General features: G+C 37.4%; 1 protein-coding gene across 4 annotated transcripts in view; it reads left to right on the top strand.

Moving 5' to 3' along the window:
- The first annotated feature begins 8,517 nt into the window (after nt 1-8,517).
- LOC144238423 (uncharacterized) overlaps nt 8,518-15,662 on the top strand; it is an 86,502-nt gene continuing 79,357 nt past the window's right edge. The window contains exons 1-2 of one of the 4 annotated variants that reach the window (XM_077772223.1): nt 8,518-8,563; nt 12,521-12,681. In XM_077772223.1, the coding sequence (XP_077628349.1) occupies nt 8,550-8,563; nt 12,521-12,681 (175 nt within the window). In that variant the 5' untranslated portion in view covers nt 8,518-8,549. Of the gene's footprint in view, nt 8,564-11,007; nt 11,102-12,520; nt 12,682-15,662 lie in introns of those variants that run through there. The other 3 variants (XM_077772225.1, XM_077772224.1, XR_013337113.1) reach the window with 3 other exon arrangements.

Raw genomic sequence — 15,662 nt, 5'->3', positions numbered from 1 at the left:
CAAACCAAGAACTATCTCTCAGAATAGAAGCAGGTAACACAGCTATGCAAGAATAGGCCTGGTCTCATTTATATTTAAAAGTGACCAGTGACAAGTATTAAGTCTCTATCAGTCCCCAGATTGTTTTAAAATGTGCACATGCTGGAGCACCTGGGTGGCTCAGTTGGTAAAGCATCCGACTTTGGCTCAGGTCATGATCTCACAGCTTGTGAGTTTGAGCCCTGTGTCAGACTCTGTGCTGACAACTCAGAGCCTGGAGCCTACTTTCAATTCTGTGTCCCTCTCTCTCTCTGCCCTGTCCCTGCCTCAGGAATAAATTCAAAAAACATAAAAAAAATTTTTATATAAAAATAAAACGTGCACATGCAAAATTCAAAATAACCTGAGATTAAAATGCCTGCCTAAATTGTGGAAGACTCTTTCACTGGAACATAGAACAAAGCCAAGTGCAAATAGTATAAAGCTAGGCTTCTCAAGACACAGGGCATGGCAATGGCTATCTCCTCCTTCCTTTCTAAGGTCACATGAGGCTGTACTATTCAAGCCGAATTTGGTTTTATCTTTTAGGCAAAACAGTTGCTGTTAATATCAGGCCCCTTAAGAAAAAGCGGTGAAGGCTTATGTAAAATTGTAGGTTATTAGCCCATCTTGTAAAAGATAATAAAATGCAGACATTAGCAGATTCAGAATAGTTATTAAAATCCTCCGAACATTAAAGAAAGTACCAAACCTGGACATCACTAGGCATGACAAAGACTTCACATGCAAGACTTCCCATAATGGAGGCATTTGAAACATAGCTACTTTTTGTAAGCCCGTGTTGTCTGTAATTCAGTTAACCATTATCTAGTGATTTCCTGTTGGTCATTAATATATAATTAACTTTCTCCCCTTAACTATTTATTCCTTTATTAATATGACNTGAGCAGGGGAGGGTCAGAGAGAGAGGGAGACACAGAATCTGAAACAGGCTCCAGGCTCTGAGCTAGTTGTCAGTACATAGTCCAATGCGGGGCTTGAACCCATGAACCGTGATATCATGACCTGAGCCAAAGTCAGACGCTTAACCGACTGAGCCACCCAGGTGCCCCTATTTTTTTTATTTTTGAGAGAGAGAAAGAAAGGGGAAGGGGCAGAGAGAGAGGGAGACAGAGAATCCCAAGCAGGTTCCATGCTGTCAGCACAGAACCCCATGCAGAGCTCAAACCCACAGTGAGATCATGACCTGAGCTAAAACCCAGAGTCGGATGCTTAACTGAATGAGCCACCCAGGTACCCCAAACAGGAACAAAAAAATTAACTTCCAGAATCTATTCCTTGTTTTTTATTTATTTTTTAGAAAAAAATTGATTTTTATATAACATTTAAAAATTTCCCTGCATGTATAGGAATCTAATTATTGAATACATTGAGAAATGTTACTTAAGTTCTGGGAGAAATCTGGGCACAGGTTGGAGGTGGGCAGGGGAAAAGTTGGCTAAATCACTGCGTTCTAAAGGGATAAACACCAAGCTGTTTCAGGCTTAGGCTGTGCCCCCAGGAATTGGGCTGGGAGGTGACCCGGGTTCCTTCACAACCCACTTCCGGAACTCCTCATTTGTACATTCATCTGGTGCCTACACCACAGTCTCTGAGATTTCTTTGGAGGTGGTAACCTTTATTCTTTGAGGGTGGGTTTAGTGTTTTGAAATGGTCAGACGTCAGTTGGAGTCAGATAGAGTGAATCAGGTCAAGTGTGTTAAAACAAGCTATGACTTTGAAGTGACAGTCTGTCTTTCCTGTCTAGCTCATAAACAGACCTTATAGGAATGAACACACTGGTTCATTAAGGTACAAGGAAAATGGTCTAGGGAGAGGGGGAGGGAATAACCAAGGAAAGCATTAATCTTTATGGCACACAGCCATGATTAGAACTAATAAGGTTAACATCACCTTTCTGTGTTTGACTTTAAGGTTTATCAACAAGGGAAAAATGAAAGTAAGGAACACATTTTGTTAACTGTTATTTTAGAGAGCAAGAGAGAGAGCATGCACGCATGTGAGAGAGTGAACAGGGGAGAGAGGCAGAGGGAGAGAGAGAGAATCCCAAGCAGGCTCTATACTGAGTTCAGACCCCAACACTGGGCTTGATCCCATGACCTTGGGACCATGATCTTAAGCCAAAATTAAGACTCTCAACCGACTGAGCCACCCAGGTACCCTAAAGGAATGCAATTCTACTTCCTCTAATGAAAGCTAAATTCTAGCACAACTCCAAATTCTCAAACTGAGAACCAGAAAGGTCTCCCAACTGTGTTTCCTTCTCTTGTTAATTCCTCTTCCTCCTCAATATTGAAGAATAACCAACCCAAACTGGAGGAAGGACAATGGAAAAAGAAAAGGAAAATTTAGAACTTTCTTGGTTGCCAACAGTCACACACGATGTAAAAGGAAAGAATTAGAAAGCAGAGATTAAAAAAAATTAAAACTGGCGCTAAGAAATAAATCCCGTTAACATATCTTGATGTATTTCTTTCAAGATGTTTATATATCATAATATATATAAAATATACTTATGTATATATACATATGCACACATATACAAAATGTTTACACATCATAGTATATATAAATACATACTTATATATATACACATATACACACATACATACACATACATAAAAAATACACACATACTCCCAGATGGAATAGTTTTGCTTTCTATTAACAATAAAACATGAATATTTTACATGTCAGTATAATTGTAGATGGTTACTCCCCAGTATTTTCAGAGACAGATGATAATTTATTTAACCAAATCCTAATCTTGGATGTTTACATTTTTTATAGGTATTTACTGTTTATGAATAAAATACGAGGTATCCCTTTTTATACACTGCTAAGCATTTGTCCAATTTCTTCCTCCCCACAATGAAGAAAAGTCAATTGCTTTTTACTCCTCCTNGAGGAAAAGACTAGAAGTCACCTGAAATCCACCTTTCTGAAAGAGCATTATTAACATTTCAGTGACCATCCTTTCCTATAATTCTTTATGCATTATGTTCGCGTAGATATAACTTAAGTAAATATGCATATACATGCACACACGTACACACAAGGTGTAAGAAGGCATTTTAAAAGGATTAGTGATATATAATTCTCTGTATCTTAGCAATACATATAATGGATGGAAATTCCTCTAAGGCAAGCAGTATATAGAGATCATTAAGTTTTAATTCTTGTATAATATTCTACTGTAAGAATTATTGTAATTCATTCAGCTATTCTTTTATTAATGGACTTTTGATTAGCTATCAGCTTTTTATTATTAGAAATAGTACTGCAATAATCATCCTTGAATATATATATGCTTATGTACTAGACCATTTATTTTTATACTACAGAATCTCAGGAGTGGGATTGCATGGTAGAATTGTATATGCATGTAAAATTTTTAATAGAGATCATGAATTGCCTTTTCCCATTTCCACCAGTGATGTCTGAGAGTGCCCTTGCCCTGCTCCCATCTGCTAAGAATAGGTGCTATTACACTTTTATTTTTGCTACCCTGATGGGTATTATTATGGCAATTTTAATTTCCATTTCCCTGCCTACTGGGGGAAGGTTGAACATTTTATCATACTTGTTCTTCTGTCAATTGCTTATTCATATCCCCAACCCATTTTGCTATTGGGTTGATTGTCTGTATCTTATAAATTGTAAGGGAGCTTTTCATATAGTATAGATAGTAATTTTTATCTATCAGTTGAATTTAAAATATTTTCCCTAACTTGTTTGTCTAGTGACTTTGATTTTGTATCTCTTGCACTATAAATAACACCATAAAGCTTTATTATCTTAACATTTTATGTGTATATGTAATATATATATCTGTATATGTATATGTGTGTGTGTATATATATACATATATATATATACACACACACATACACAGTCTTTAAATACTTCTCCAATTCAAAGTACATATACTGAAAGTATACTAATGTTTTTCTAAAACGATTAATATTCATTTTTACTTTCTACTCTTTATTGGGAATTTATTTTTGGAATTAATGTAAACTAGGGGCCTCAAATTTATTTTCTTCTAGGAGTATATCCAGCTGTGATGAGACTGTTAATTAAATTTATCCACACACATAAATCCACAAACATAAAACACACACCAGTACACACACACACACACACACACACACACACACACACTGATACCTCATTCTGAGTTATCTATTATTTTTTCTGATTTTTTGGTACAGTACTATACCACTACTGTACTTTTTTATTATAGTGGCTTTTAAGTAGTTTTAATAGAGTATTTTAATACTGCCCTTCTTTATTCATCAGTTTAAGAGTATTTTATCCCATTAACAGTACCATTGGGATTCTACTGGCATTGCACTAAGTTTATATACTATCTTTAGGAGAGAAGAATTTTTTTATAATAAAGAGTATTCCTACATGACAATGAGAAAGAATGAAATCTGGCCATTTGTAGCAATGTGGATGGAACCTGAGGGTGTTATGCTGAGCGAAAGNAAAAAAAAAGTTTCTTTTCAAGAACATAGTATAGATTTCTATTTGTTCAGATCATATTTTTGCCCTCTAGTAGGATATTTTAAATATAAATCCTATTCCTTTCTTGTATAATTCATTCCAAACTCAGTTTTTATCAGTATTATGAGTGGAATATTTTCCTCATTTTCATATGTTGTGCTGCTCATATAGAAAAAGCTAATAATTTTATATCTTTATCAAATTCTTTCATCTGAGTTTATCAAATTCTTTTATTCTATTTGTGTTTTACTGGAGTTTCTTGGTGATAACAGACAGGAAATGATATTACCAGCAAAAAACTTTACCTCTTTCTTTCAATATTTATATAATGCATTTTATGCTTATTGCATTTAGCAGACTCTCCAGACAGTATTAAATAATAATGGCGATAGTAAGCATTCCTGTCTTGCTCTTGATTTTAATGGAAACAGCCTTAGCCACATGAATACAAATATATTAGTCACATCTTCCTAGTTAGCTTATGCTGCAGCAAAGCAACTCAAAATTATCGGGGCCTTGAGCAACACAAGTTTATTTTTAGCCCATGTTACGTACTGGCTGCTAATAGGTTGTGGTTCTCCTCCACAAGTCTTCCTTTCTGGATCTAAACTAAAGGCAGAATATCTGTCTGGGATCTGCCATGCTGAGATAGAAAAAACAGAGCGATGGCCCCATCATGAGATCCTTAATGCTTCTGCCAAGAAGTGATACACACCGTTTCCACTCACATTCACGGGCCACACCAAGTCACAAGGCCAAGCCTAATGTCAGTGTTGTGGAGAAGAAGAACCAAACAGGGAGCACAGCAAATAACTGGAAATAATAATACAATCTACCACAGACTGCCCCCGGGAGTCTTTCCTTCTTTTGTTCACAAAATAAAACACATCGGTTTTTCCCCAAGAAAATGCTTTAAGAAGTCCTAGCCAATTGTGAGGGGCGAGACCATTCAAGATTTTGTAATAGCCCCCATATCATATTTGGATGTGGCTCCTCTTGATCTTGAGATGAAAAAATGACAAGAATGAATGAACCCTCTAGTAGTCCCAATGTACGGTGGTAGAAAACAGAGATAGGACAACCTCTAATCACACTCGCCTTGGAAAGCGGGAAGAATGTAAGGTACACAGCAGTCACCAATCTATAGCATGTCTAAAATTCCACAGAGGAAATGCTGCAAGGACCTCAAATCGTGTATAAAGGGGAATTTCTTGATTAGTCCTAATCTCTGCTCCTGACAAGTAGGGTCCCAGTGCTCGCCATTAGAGAGGTGCTGTCCTCTCAGAGCTCTATTTCCATGATTTCTCTTGGTCATTTTTAAAGGATATTAGAGATTATGTCCTCCCTTGGGGCTCAGCACCTTACTTTCCTCATCTTGCTCTCTGCCTATAGAAGCTTAGAGATCCAAAAATTGTTTCAAGTCTTGAATAGCCAATGGCCACCGTAGGTTGGTGGCTCTTTTAACAATACAGCTCTCCCAAAAATGTTGCTCAATTTTCTCTTAATTTAATTTGGAGTAATTTGAGCTTATGAACTTCTATAGGAAAGTCATGAAATAGTCATTCTCCACTGAGCCATCCTTTCCAACTATGTGCTACCTTCACCAGTTCAAAAGCTTTCATGGAAGGCTTGATGGCCCTAGTCTTGATTTGGTTCTTGTCACACAGTTATCTCAATTGGCCCTGTTGCTCAGGGCGCTTCCCAATTTGATTTTATACTTGTTGGAGATAATGAACAGTTCAATTTTCCAATCATGCCTGCAAACCAGCCAATTCTTTCTTGAGTTGATCTCCTCCTTGTAATAAGTTGTCAAGTCTAGACAATAGCAAGGAGTACATACTAGTAGCAGTAGCATTTATTCCCAAACTTTTAATATAAATTCATAAGTTCATTTGGTCCATTCTCTGCCTGTGGAGACACCACTGGCAATAATTCTGATAATGTTTAGCCACTACATTGTTCAGACCATCATTTTTCCAGCCTCTGAGGATAATTCCCTTGCCATAACTGCCTGGCCCTGAGAGCCAACACCCTATATTTTAAGTTTTCATTGTTGGTTCCTTTTTGTTTTGTTTGTCTGTTTTTGGCATCATTCTACTCTGGTTGTGACTTTCATGTTATTTAGCTTTTGCTATGTTGTGATAATAAACCCCAAAATCTCAGGGGCTTACAACAAACAGCAGAGTTTCATCTTTTACTTCCTAACGTACAGGCTGTGGATGTACTGTGGCTCTGTTCTTTTGTCTTCTGATGCTAGAGTCCAGGCTAAGGATCCAGCTTTCCACTGACATTCATCATTCTTGTCACAGGGAAAATAGTAATGGGCAATTCATACAGTGGTCCTAATGCATCAGCTCCACAACGACATACATCACTTCNAGAAAATGCTTTAAGAAGTCCTAGCCAATTGTGAGGGGCGAGACCATTCAAGATTTTGTAATAGCCCCCATATCATATTTGGATGTGGCTCCTCTTGATCTTGAGATGAAAAAATGACAAGAATGAATGAACCCTCTAGTAGTCCCAATGTACGGTGGTAGAAAACAGAGATAGGACAACCTCTAATCACACTCGCCTTGGAAAGCGGGAAGAATGTAAGGTACACAGCAGTCACCAATCTATAGCATGTCTAAAATTCCACAGAGGAAATGCTGCAAGGACCTCAAATCGTGTATAAAGGGGAATTTCTTGATTAGTCCTAATCTCTGCTCCTGACAAGTAGGGTCCCAGTGCTCGCCATTAGAGAGGTGCTGTCCTCTCAGAGCTCTATTTCCATGATTTCTCTTGGTCATTTTTAAAGGATATTAGAGATTATGTCCTCCCTTGGGGCTCAGCACCTTACTTTCCTCATCTTGCTCTCTGCCTATAGAAGCTTAGAGATCCAAAAATTGTTTCAAGTCTTGAATAGCCAATGGCCACCGTAGGTTGGTGGCTCTTTTAACAATACAGCTCTCCCAAAAATGTTGCTCAATTTTCTCTTAATTTAATTTGGAGTAATTTGAGCTTATGAACTTCTATAGGAAAGTCATGAAATAGTCATTCTCCACTGAGCCATCCTTTCCAACTATGTGCTACCTTCACCAGTTCAAAAGCTTTCATGGAAGGCTTGATGGCCCTAGTCTTGATTTGGTTCTTGTCACACAGTTATCTCAATTGGCCCTGTTGCTCAGGGCGCTTCCCAATTTGATTTTATACTTGTTGGAGATAATGAACAGTTCAATTTTCCAATCATGCCTGCAAACCAGCCAATTCTTTCTTGAGTTGATCTCCTCCTTGTAATAAGTTGTCAAGTCTAGACAATAGCAAGGAGTACATACTAGTAGCAGTAGCATTTATTCCCAAACTTTTAATATAAATTCATAAGTTCATTTGGTCCATTCTCTGCCTGTGGAGACACCACTGGCAATAATTCTGATGTTTAGCCACTACATTATTCAGACCATCATTTTTCCAGCCTCTGAGGATAATTCCCTTGCCATAACTGCCTGGCCCTGAGAGCCAACACCCTATATTTTAAGTTTTCATTGTTGGTTCCTTTTTGTTTTGTTTGTCTGTTTTTGGCATCATTCTACTCTGGTTGTGACTTTCATGTTATTTAGCTTTTGCTATGTTTATTATGATAATAAACCCCAAAATCTCAGGGGCTTACAACAAACAGCAGAGTTTCATCTTTTACTTCCTAACGTACAGGCTGTGGATGTACTGTGGCTCTGTTCTTTTGTCTTCTGATGCTAGAGTCCAGGCTAAGGATCCAGCTTTCCACTGACATTCATCATTCTTGTCACAGGGAAAATAGTAATGGGCAATTCATACAGTGGTCCTAATGCATCAGCTCCACAACGACATACATCACTTCCTCTCATATTCATTGGTCAGAGCAAATAAAAAGGCCAAATTATGGCCTCATGATGTCATAATGTCAGTGAGGTCAGGGTAGAATAATCCTCTTTAAGGGAAGGCAACAGATAATTAAGAACAAGAGTGCAATCTACCACAGCATGTCACCATTTAGGTATATATTTGCTGCTAATTTTCTATGCATAATCTTTGTCATAATATGAGTACTTTCCTTCTATTCCTATTTTACTATATGTGTGTGTATGTGTGTGTGTATTTTAAGAAGTAGTTTCTGAATTTATCCAAAGCCTTTCAAGCATCTATTGATATGATGAAATGCTCTTCCTCTTTTAATTTGTTGATGTAATATTTACAAATTTTCCCATATTTAACTATCTTTAAATTTCTAGAATAGACCGGACTTGGTAATTGTGGACTATTCTCTTGATAATCCAATGAATCCTATTTAATAAAATGTACAGTGTTTGCATCTGTAGTCATTAATGTGATTAGTTGATCATCTTTTCTTGTTCAATTTCAGGCTTGGTTGTTAAATTATGCTAGCTTCATAATGCGAGTTGGGAAGTTTTTAACCCTTATTTTTATGGATTACAATAACTTATTGGAATTATCTATACTTTAAATCTGTCTGGAACTCAGGCTTGAAATTATCTGATTCTGGTGACTTATAAAATCATTATTTATTAACCATCTATCTAGACATTTCTGTGATAATTTATCAAAGTTTTCAATTTCTTCTTTGGTAAGTTTTGGGAACTCAGAATTTACAAGAAAATCTATTATTTACTGTAGGTTCTCAGATCTTTTGTCAAAGAGTTACATGTATGTTTTATTATAATCTTATTTATTTTGTATCTGTGATTATATCTCTATTCATTCCAAACTTGTACATTTTCACACTTTTTTTAATAATCATACTTATGAGTTATGTATCTATTTTATTGATAAAAGTAGCTCTTTAATATAGTTTTCCTTTTACTATTATTTTACTTTCTGATTAAGTAACTTCAGCTTTTTTCCTTATTCATTTTTGGTTTATTTCCTAATTTCTTAAGAAAACACCTCCTTTTTGCAAATGTTTTATCTTCTTAAATAACAGACGATGGCAACTATAAATTCTTATTTAGCAATCTCTTATTTCTTAGGTTATAAATAGACTCATTTTCATTACTCTCTTGGTAGTTTGTTACATTAATTTTATCCACACTTTTTATCTCCAGACTCATTAATTAAACTTAAATATTCTCTTTATAGTTCATCTTGTCTACTCCCATGATATAAGCTACTACTTTTAAACTAATGGCTTCCAAATCTCCCAGAAGCTACAGGATCAGATATCTAACATGCCTCAGGGATATGACCAGTTCAGTCTGCTTGACCTTGTCGACATTTCTTTAAATCAATAATAACTATATTTTTCTCAACAATAGCTAAAACATGGAAAGAGCCTAAGTGTCCATTAACGGATGAATGGATCAAGAAGATGTGGTTTATCTATACCATGGAATACTACATGGCAATGAGAAACAATGAAATCTGGCCATGTGTAGCAACATGGATGGACCTTGAGGGTGTTATGCTCAACAATAGTTATATTTTTACCACCATCCATGTAGTTATTCACAAGTTAGGATTCATCCTTGACTCCTCCCTACTCCTCATACCCATATCCAGTCCAACACCAAATCCTGATTATTTTACCTCCTAAGTAGTTTACTTTAATCCCACCTTCTCCATCCCTGATGTTGCTGCCCCAGTTTTAATCCTTGTCATCTCCAGCAGATTATCACTAAGGTGCATGACTTTCCTTCCTTCTCTCTGCTGTCAGCCCGTTCCCACCCCAAGCATACCCTACAAAAACCCTAGATTGATTTATCTAAGCTGTGAATCTCACCATATGGTGTCCTCACTTAAATATCCTTCAGTGCTCCTCACTTCTAACACAAACTCAACATAGAGTATAAGTCCCTTCATATCCCTGCCTAAAGAGAATTGCAACTAACAACTCTAATAACTTAGTATGAACCATGTAATGAGTTATTGTATTAATGTGCCTTTGTATTTAAAGAGATATGGAGGGCACTGGGTAGAGAAAAGGGCTAACACTTATTCTCTTCCTACTGTGAACCAAATCTTATGCCAAGGTTTTATCATCTCTTTTAACCACTATAACATACTTGGTGAGAGGGACAGTTAGAAATGCTTCCAGCTTCAGGAATTAGAATATCTCACTGATGGAAGATTGAGCTACAAAAGCAGTTAATTTTCTCATATTATATTAAATCTAGAAGTTGGTGTTTCCAGCTAGATGATGCCATCAAAGATTCCTAGACTCTTCCCATTTTTCCATCCTGCCATATCTAGCATGCTGGCTTTTCTTCCTTCTCTTTTTTCCTCTTAAATGCAAGATGGATAAGGAAGCCCAAGGTTTCACAGAAAACAGGAAAAAGGGGACACCAGTGAGCAATTTTTTTGAGCATAGCCCCTTTAAAAGGAAGCAAAACTCCTCCCAGAGGCCCCCAGAGGGTTTCTATTAACATTCTATTGCTCACAACTGGTCACCCGGTTACCCCTATCTACAAGGGAGATGAGAGAGTATGTAATTTAGGGAAGATGGGCCCAGGATAGTGGCTCCACACATCCCATTGGTCTCCGATTTATAGAGGTGAAGGTTGCTCAAGTCCTACTGATGGTAAGTGTGGCTTCTCGATTGCGAATTGAGTTTTGTTTCCAAAGTCGGTACTGTCTTCTCTACACTAGTGCCATCTCTCCGTATACTCTAACAGTAAAATTTCACATATTTAGACATGATTAAGGGACATTGCTTGGTACCTGCTGCTTTCCCAAAATCACACCACAGCATGTTCTCAGGCATTGGATAGAACCACCCTAGAATGTTCCAAAGATGAAACCACCCTCCTGACTCTTTGAAGAAGCCACATGTAAACTGTTCCCTTTGTAAAAGGAACTATTAATGTCTTAGATTAGCCTCTGCAGTATTGTACTTTAAAAAAAAATCACATTCAAAGTATTTAAACCTGTATAGCATGCTTTCTGTAGCCTTCTTGCTCTTCAGCTGAGAATATTTGTCAAATTTCATCAGTTAGTTGTGAATAAGGATTTGGACACAGTCATCCCAACTTTTGGACATTTCACTTGGTCTAATGAAAAGCTTGTAACTTAATTAGTAATGAAGGTTAAGCCTTCTCTAATATATCAAAGAAAAAAATTTAAATACCTTAGGAACAGGTCCATTTCAACAAAGAATTCCTAAGGAAGGAAAATCTGCACATGAATTGGGGGGGGGAGGCTTTCCATCCAAAGTATTTTTATTTATTTATTTTTCTTAAATTTTTTTATTGTCAAGTTAGTTTCCATATAACACCCAGTGCTCATCCCAACAAGTGCCCTCCTCCATGCCCATCACCCCCCTTCCCCTCTCCCCTATTCCCATTGGCCCTCAATTTGTTCTCAGCATTCAAGAATCCCTAATGGTTTGCCTCCCTCCATCTCCCCAACTATTTTTCCCCTTCTCCTCCCCCATGGTCCTCCTGCACATGAAATTTTGTATCTTATGCTGCTTCCATCTTTGCTTTAATAAATGAGAAGCAACAGGCAATAGTCCAGTTTTTCCCTTTTATATGACTAGGATTCAAATCTTCTATTAGTTATTGTGCAATGTCTGTGATATCACCATGGAAAGATTATGACTTCAAGTCATAAGAAGTGGAAGAAGTATGTGTAAACAGTAAAAACATAAAATGAGTACTAATTCTAACTCTACTTATTCTTGCCTGATAGTAATTTCCAGTTCTACCTGGTGAAAACTAATTTTCTATAAAAATGAAGCTGCAGGCAACTTAACATTCAAGGTTACAAAATAAGTTCTCAGGAACCTGTAGATGGGAAATTTTTTCCCCATATCTCAAACCTTTTCTTGAAGCAAACTAATCTTAGTTATTAAAATGGACCAAAAAGACCTGCATCCATCAACAAAATCTGGATAATCAAGAATATTCATGCCATTCTTGGAGCACCATCAGGTTTAAAATTACTGCATTGTTTCCAGCCTTACTAATAGTTTTAATGATGTCCTCATTTTTCTTTCAAGCTTAGACAATTTTCCTATAATGGAAGCACATTACTGTTGGAGAAGTAAAACGCCTTGCATAAAATTTTCAGCTTTGAACAGGGGGCAGCCATTTTGTTACCGTGTTTTCTTTCCAGATCATTCAACTGATGGGAGTTTCTGTTGTTACATGATTTTTTCAGGTGAGAAAAATGTTAGAAAATACAATTAAAATAGAGGTACATATAATATGTAAGATCATGAGACTGTCTGTAATGTATGGTATGAGGATGAAAGAAATACAACATTATAGAAGTAAATCCCTCAGCATTCTTCAAACTTAGTTTATGCCACAATAAAATGTTGCTATAGAAACACTAAATCCCCAACAGAATTCCTGGAAGTTAAAGATCTGCCTGTAGACACTTCCAGATGCTGACTTGCTTGCTTGTTAAATAAAACTTAGCATTTATCACATGGGAGATTTTATCTCAAGACATACTATAAAAACTACCTAAGATTTCAAGTACAGTGCTCACAATGGGGAGAAAAGAATTAATATTGTCTGGTAGACATCTCAGAATTTTGGACTCCATGCCTATTGGCTGGACTGTTTTTTCTCTTTCCTCATCAACACTTGTGTAAAGAAGTAGCTCTAAAATAAGATTGACCCTTAATGACCAGATGATGGGAAATCACTCTGTTAATAAAATTGTTCATCCATGTTAAACAGGTTAAATCTTTCTGAGCAACACTGAGGAAATCACATTTTCCTGTCGACAGTTCGGGGTCTCTCCTTAAGAGTAATTTTCCCCTAGTAATTATACAGCAGTTTGCTCTCACAAAATGGACTGATTAATTAGGAAGCAGCTTAAATGAGTTCTTTAAAAATGTCTAAAAATGTTCTTCTTTTCTAATCCTCCTCAATCAAACTGACAGCTTTTTTTTTTTAATCCCCTTAAATAGTGAATGCATAACAACTACATTGGAACTCAAAGAATCATCACTCGCCTTAGTTAAAGAGAGGATTTTAAATCATATAGAAGAGGAGTACTCTATTCATGGTACTGCTGATAGATGTCCCTACCATAGCCACCACTCATTTCTCTGCCTTCCTCTTGTCCTGTTGTTTTGCCTCATCTGATAGCATTGACTTCTGTGGGAGGAAGCCAGCTCATCTCCACTTGGGCATTTGTCCTCAGGCTGTGAGCTCAGCCTTCCACTGAAATAATCACTTCCTTCCTTGACAGCCCTTACTTACAATCACAGATATCCAACTCTTAATAAATGTATATAAATACAGTAAAAGGTAATGTCTCTTGTGCCCTTAAAAAGGAAGGAGGAGCCCACTCCTGAAGAGTGGATTGTATATAGTGGCTTTCTTTCCAAAAGCATAGTATTGAATGTGGGGACAAGAGAGTAACTTTATGGTGGAGAGAGCTGATGAATTCTACTTCAAGCCAGGTAATCAAGGTCAACATCAATAATCATAAATCACATTAATAGTACATACTTTTTTTTTTAAAGTTTATTTATTTTGAGAGAGAGAGAGCAAGAGTGAGTGGGGAAGGGGGGGAGAGAGAGAGAGAGAGAGAATGAATCCCAAGCAGGCCCCTCCACACTACCAGCTCAGAGACTGATATGGAGCTTAAACTTACACATGAATCATGACCCAAGCTAAAGTCTGATACTCAATGGACTGAACCACCCAGGCACCCCAGGAGTACATACTTTTGATGTAATGTGATGAAAAATGGCACCTCTGTGGTCTTCCTCCCCAAAGCCTGTAATCCTATGCAGTCATGAGAAAAACATCAGATAAATCCCAATACTGGAGCATCCCATGATAAGCCTAACCAGTACTCTTCAGCACCATCAAGGTCATCTAAAACAGGGAGTCTCAAAAACTGTCATAGCCAGAGGAGCCTGAGATAACATGATGACTAAATGTAATGTGGTATCATGGGGCAGAAAAAGTCCATTAGGTAAAAAACTAAGGAAACCTGAGGAAACAATGGACTTCAGTCCATAATGATGCATTGGTATTCATTCATTGTAAGGAATGTACCACACTATTGTGAGACATTAATAATAGGGAAAATGCATGCCAGCTGGTAAATCTCTGTACTATCTGCTCACTTTTTTTGTTAATGTAAAACTTCTATAAATAAACTCTATTAATAAAAACAAGGGAGAGATGGGAATGGCTAATGAGGTATACAAAGCCCAGTGTTTGCCATCATTGAATTTGGCACCAAAGTGGAAATTTGGGAGGGATGTGAGGCACCAAACTCCACTGGGGGCCTGGACTTACTGAAGTGGACTGGCCTCAGATGAGAATGAGAACTGTGTGTTCTTCATCTCTGTAACTCCATGCCCAGCTCAGCACCTTTAACATAAGCATTGGTGTTCATGAAGCATCCACTATGGAGCCGGCACTGCACTAAGTTCTTTAGGTTCATTAACTGACAGGTATCAACCTTATTGTACAGATGAGAGAAACTGAAGCCCAGAAAAGTTAAGTAGCTTACCGAAGGACACAGCTAGTAAATGGTGAGCCAGCATCTGAACTCAGGCAGGTTGGCTTCAAAGTACCATACTGTGTACCACCAACAGTAGACACAATAAAGGCTGACAATATGACATGATTTTCTGTTGTCACATCACACTTTGGGGATAAATCATTCATTTTGAGCATTTGTAATCCCCAGACTATGTTTGGTAGACCCAGTTGATCTTCAGCATCTGATTTCTAGTTCTTGGGTTTGGCTGTGGGAAGGGATCCCTAAAAGTCCATGATGTACGGCAATTTCTAATACTGCTGAGACATGGAGCAGAATCACCCTGCTGTGAGGTCGGATTGTGGGATTCTGTTTAATAGCAGTCATTTATTTTGAGAATTCTCAAATCTAAGCCCTGTAAGACCTAGATCCTCAGATCCGACTTCCTTGGCTGCAGCCTTCAGCAGGTCAGCGTACCGATGAAGGAATCCTCCTCCCCAGGAGGTGAAGGAGTGATACTAATGACAAATGTGTAATGGATTCTTACCTCGATGCCTAATCAACAGTTTCCACAGTACTGGTTGCACAGTCTTTAAATGGATCTGAGCTCTAATTGAACACATCACCAGATGCTTTTCCTGCATGTTTAGACACCATGATTTACCCAGGACAGTCCCAGCTTA

Source organism: Crocuta crocuta, unplaced genomic scaffold, assembly GCF_008692635.1.
Source record: "Crocuta crocuta isolate KB4526 unplaced genomic scaffold, BGI_CrCroc_1.0 scaffold216, whole genome shotgun sequence".
NCBI lineage: Eukaryota > Metazoa > Chordata > Mammalia > Carnivora > Hyaenidae > Crocuta > Crocuta crocuta.
The sequence above is the reverse complement of the archived record's forward strand: the minus strand, read 5'-3'. Positions and strand labels throughout refer to the sequence as shown.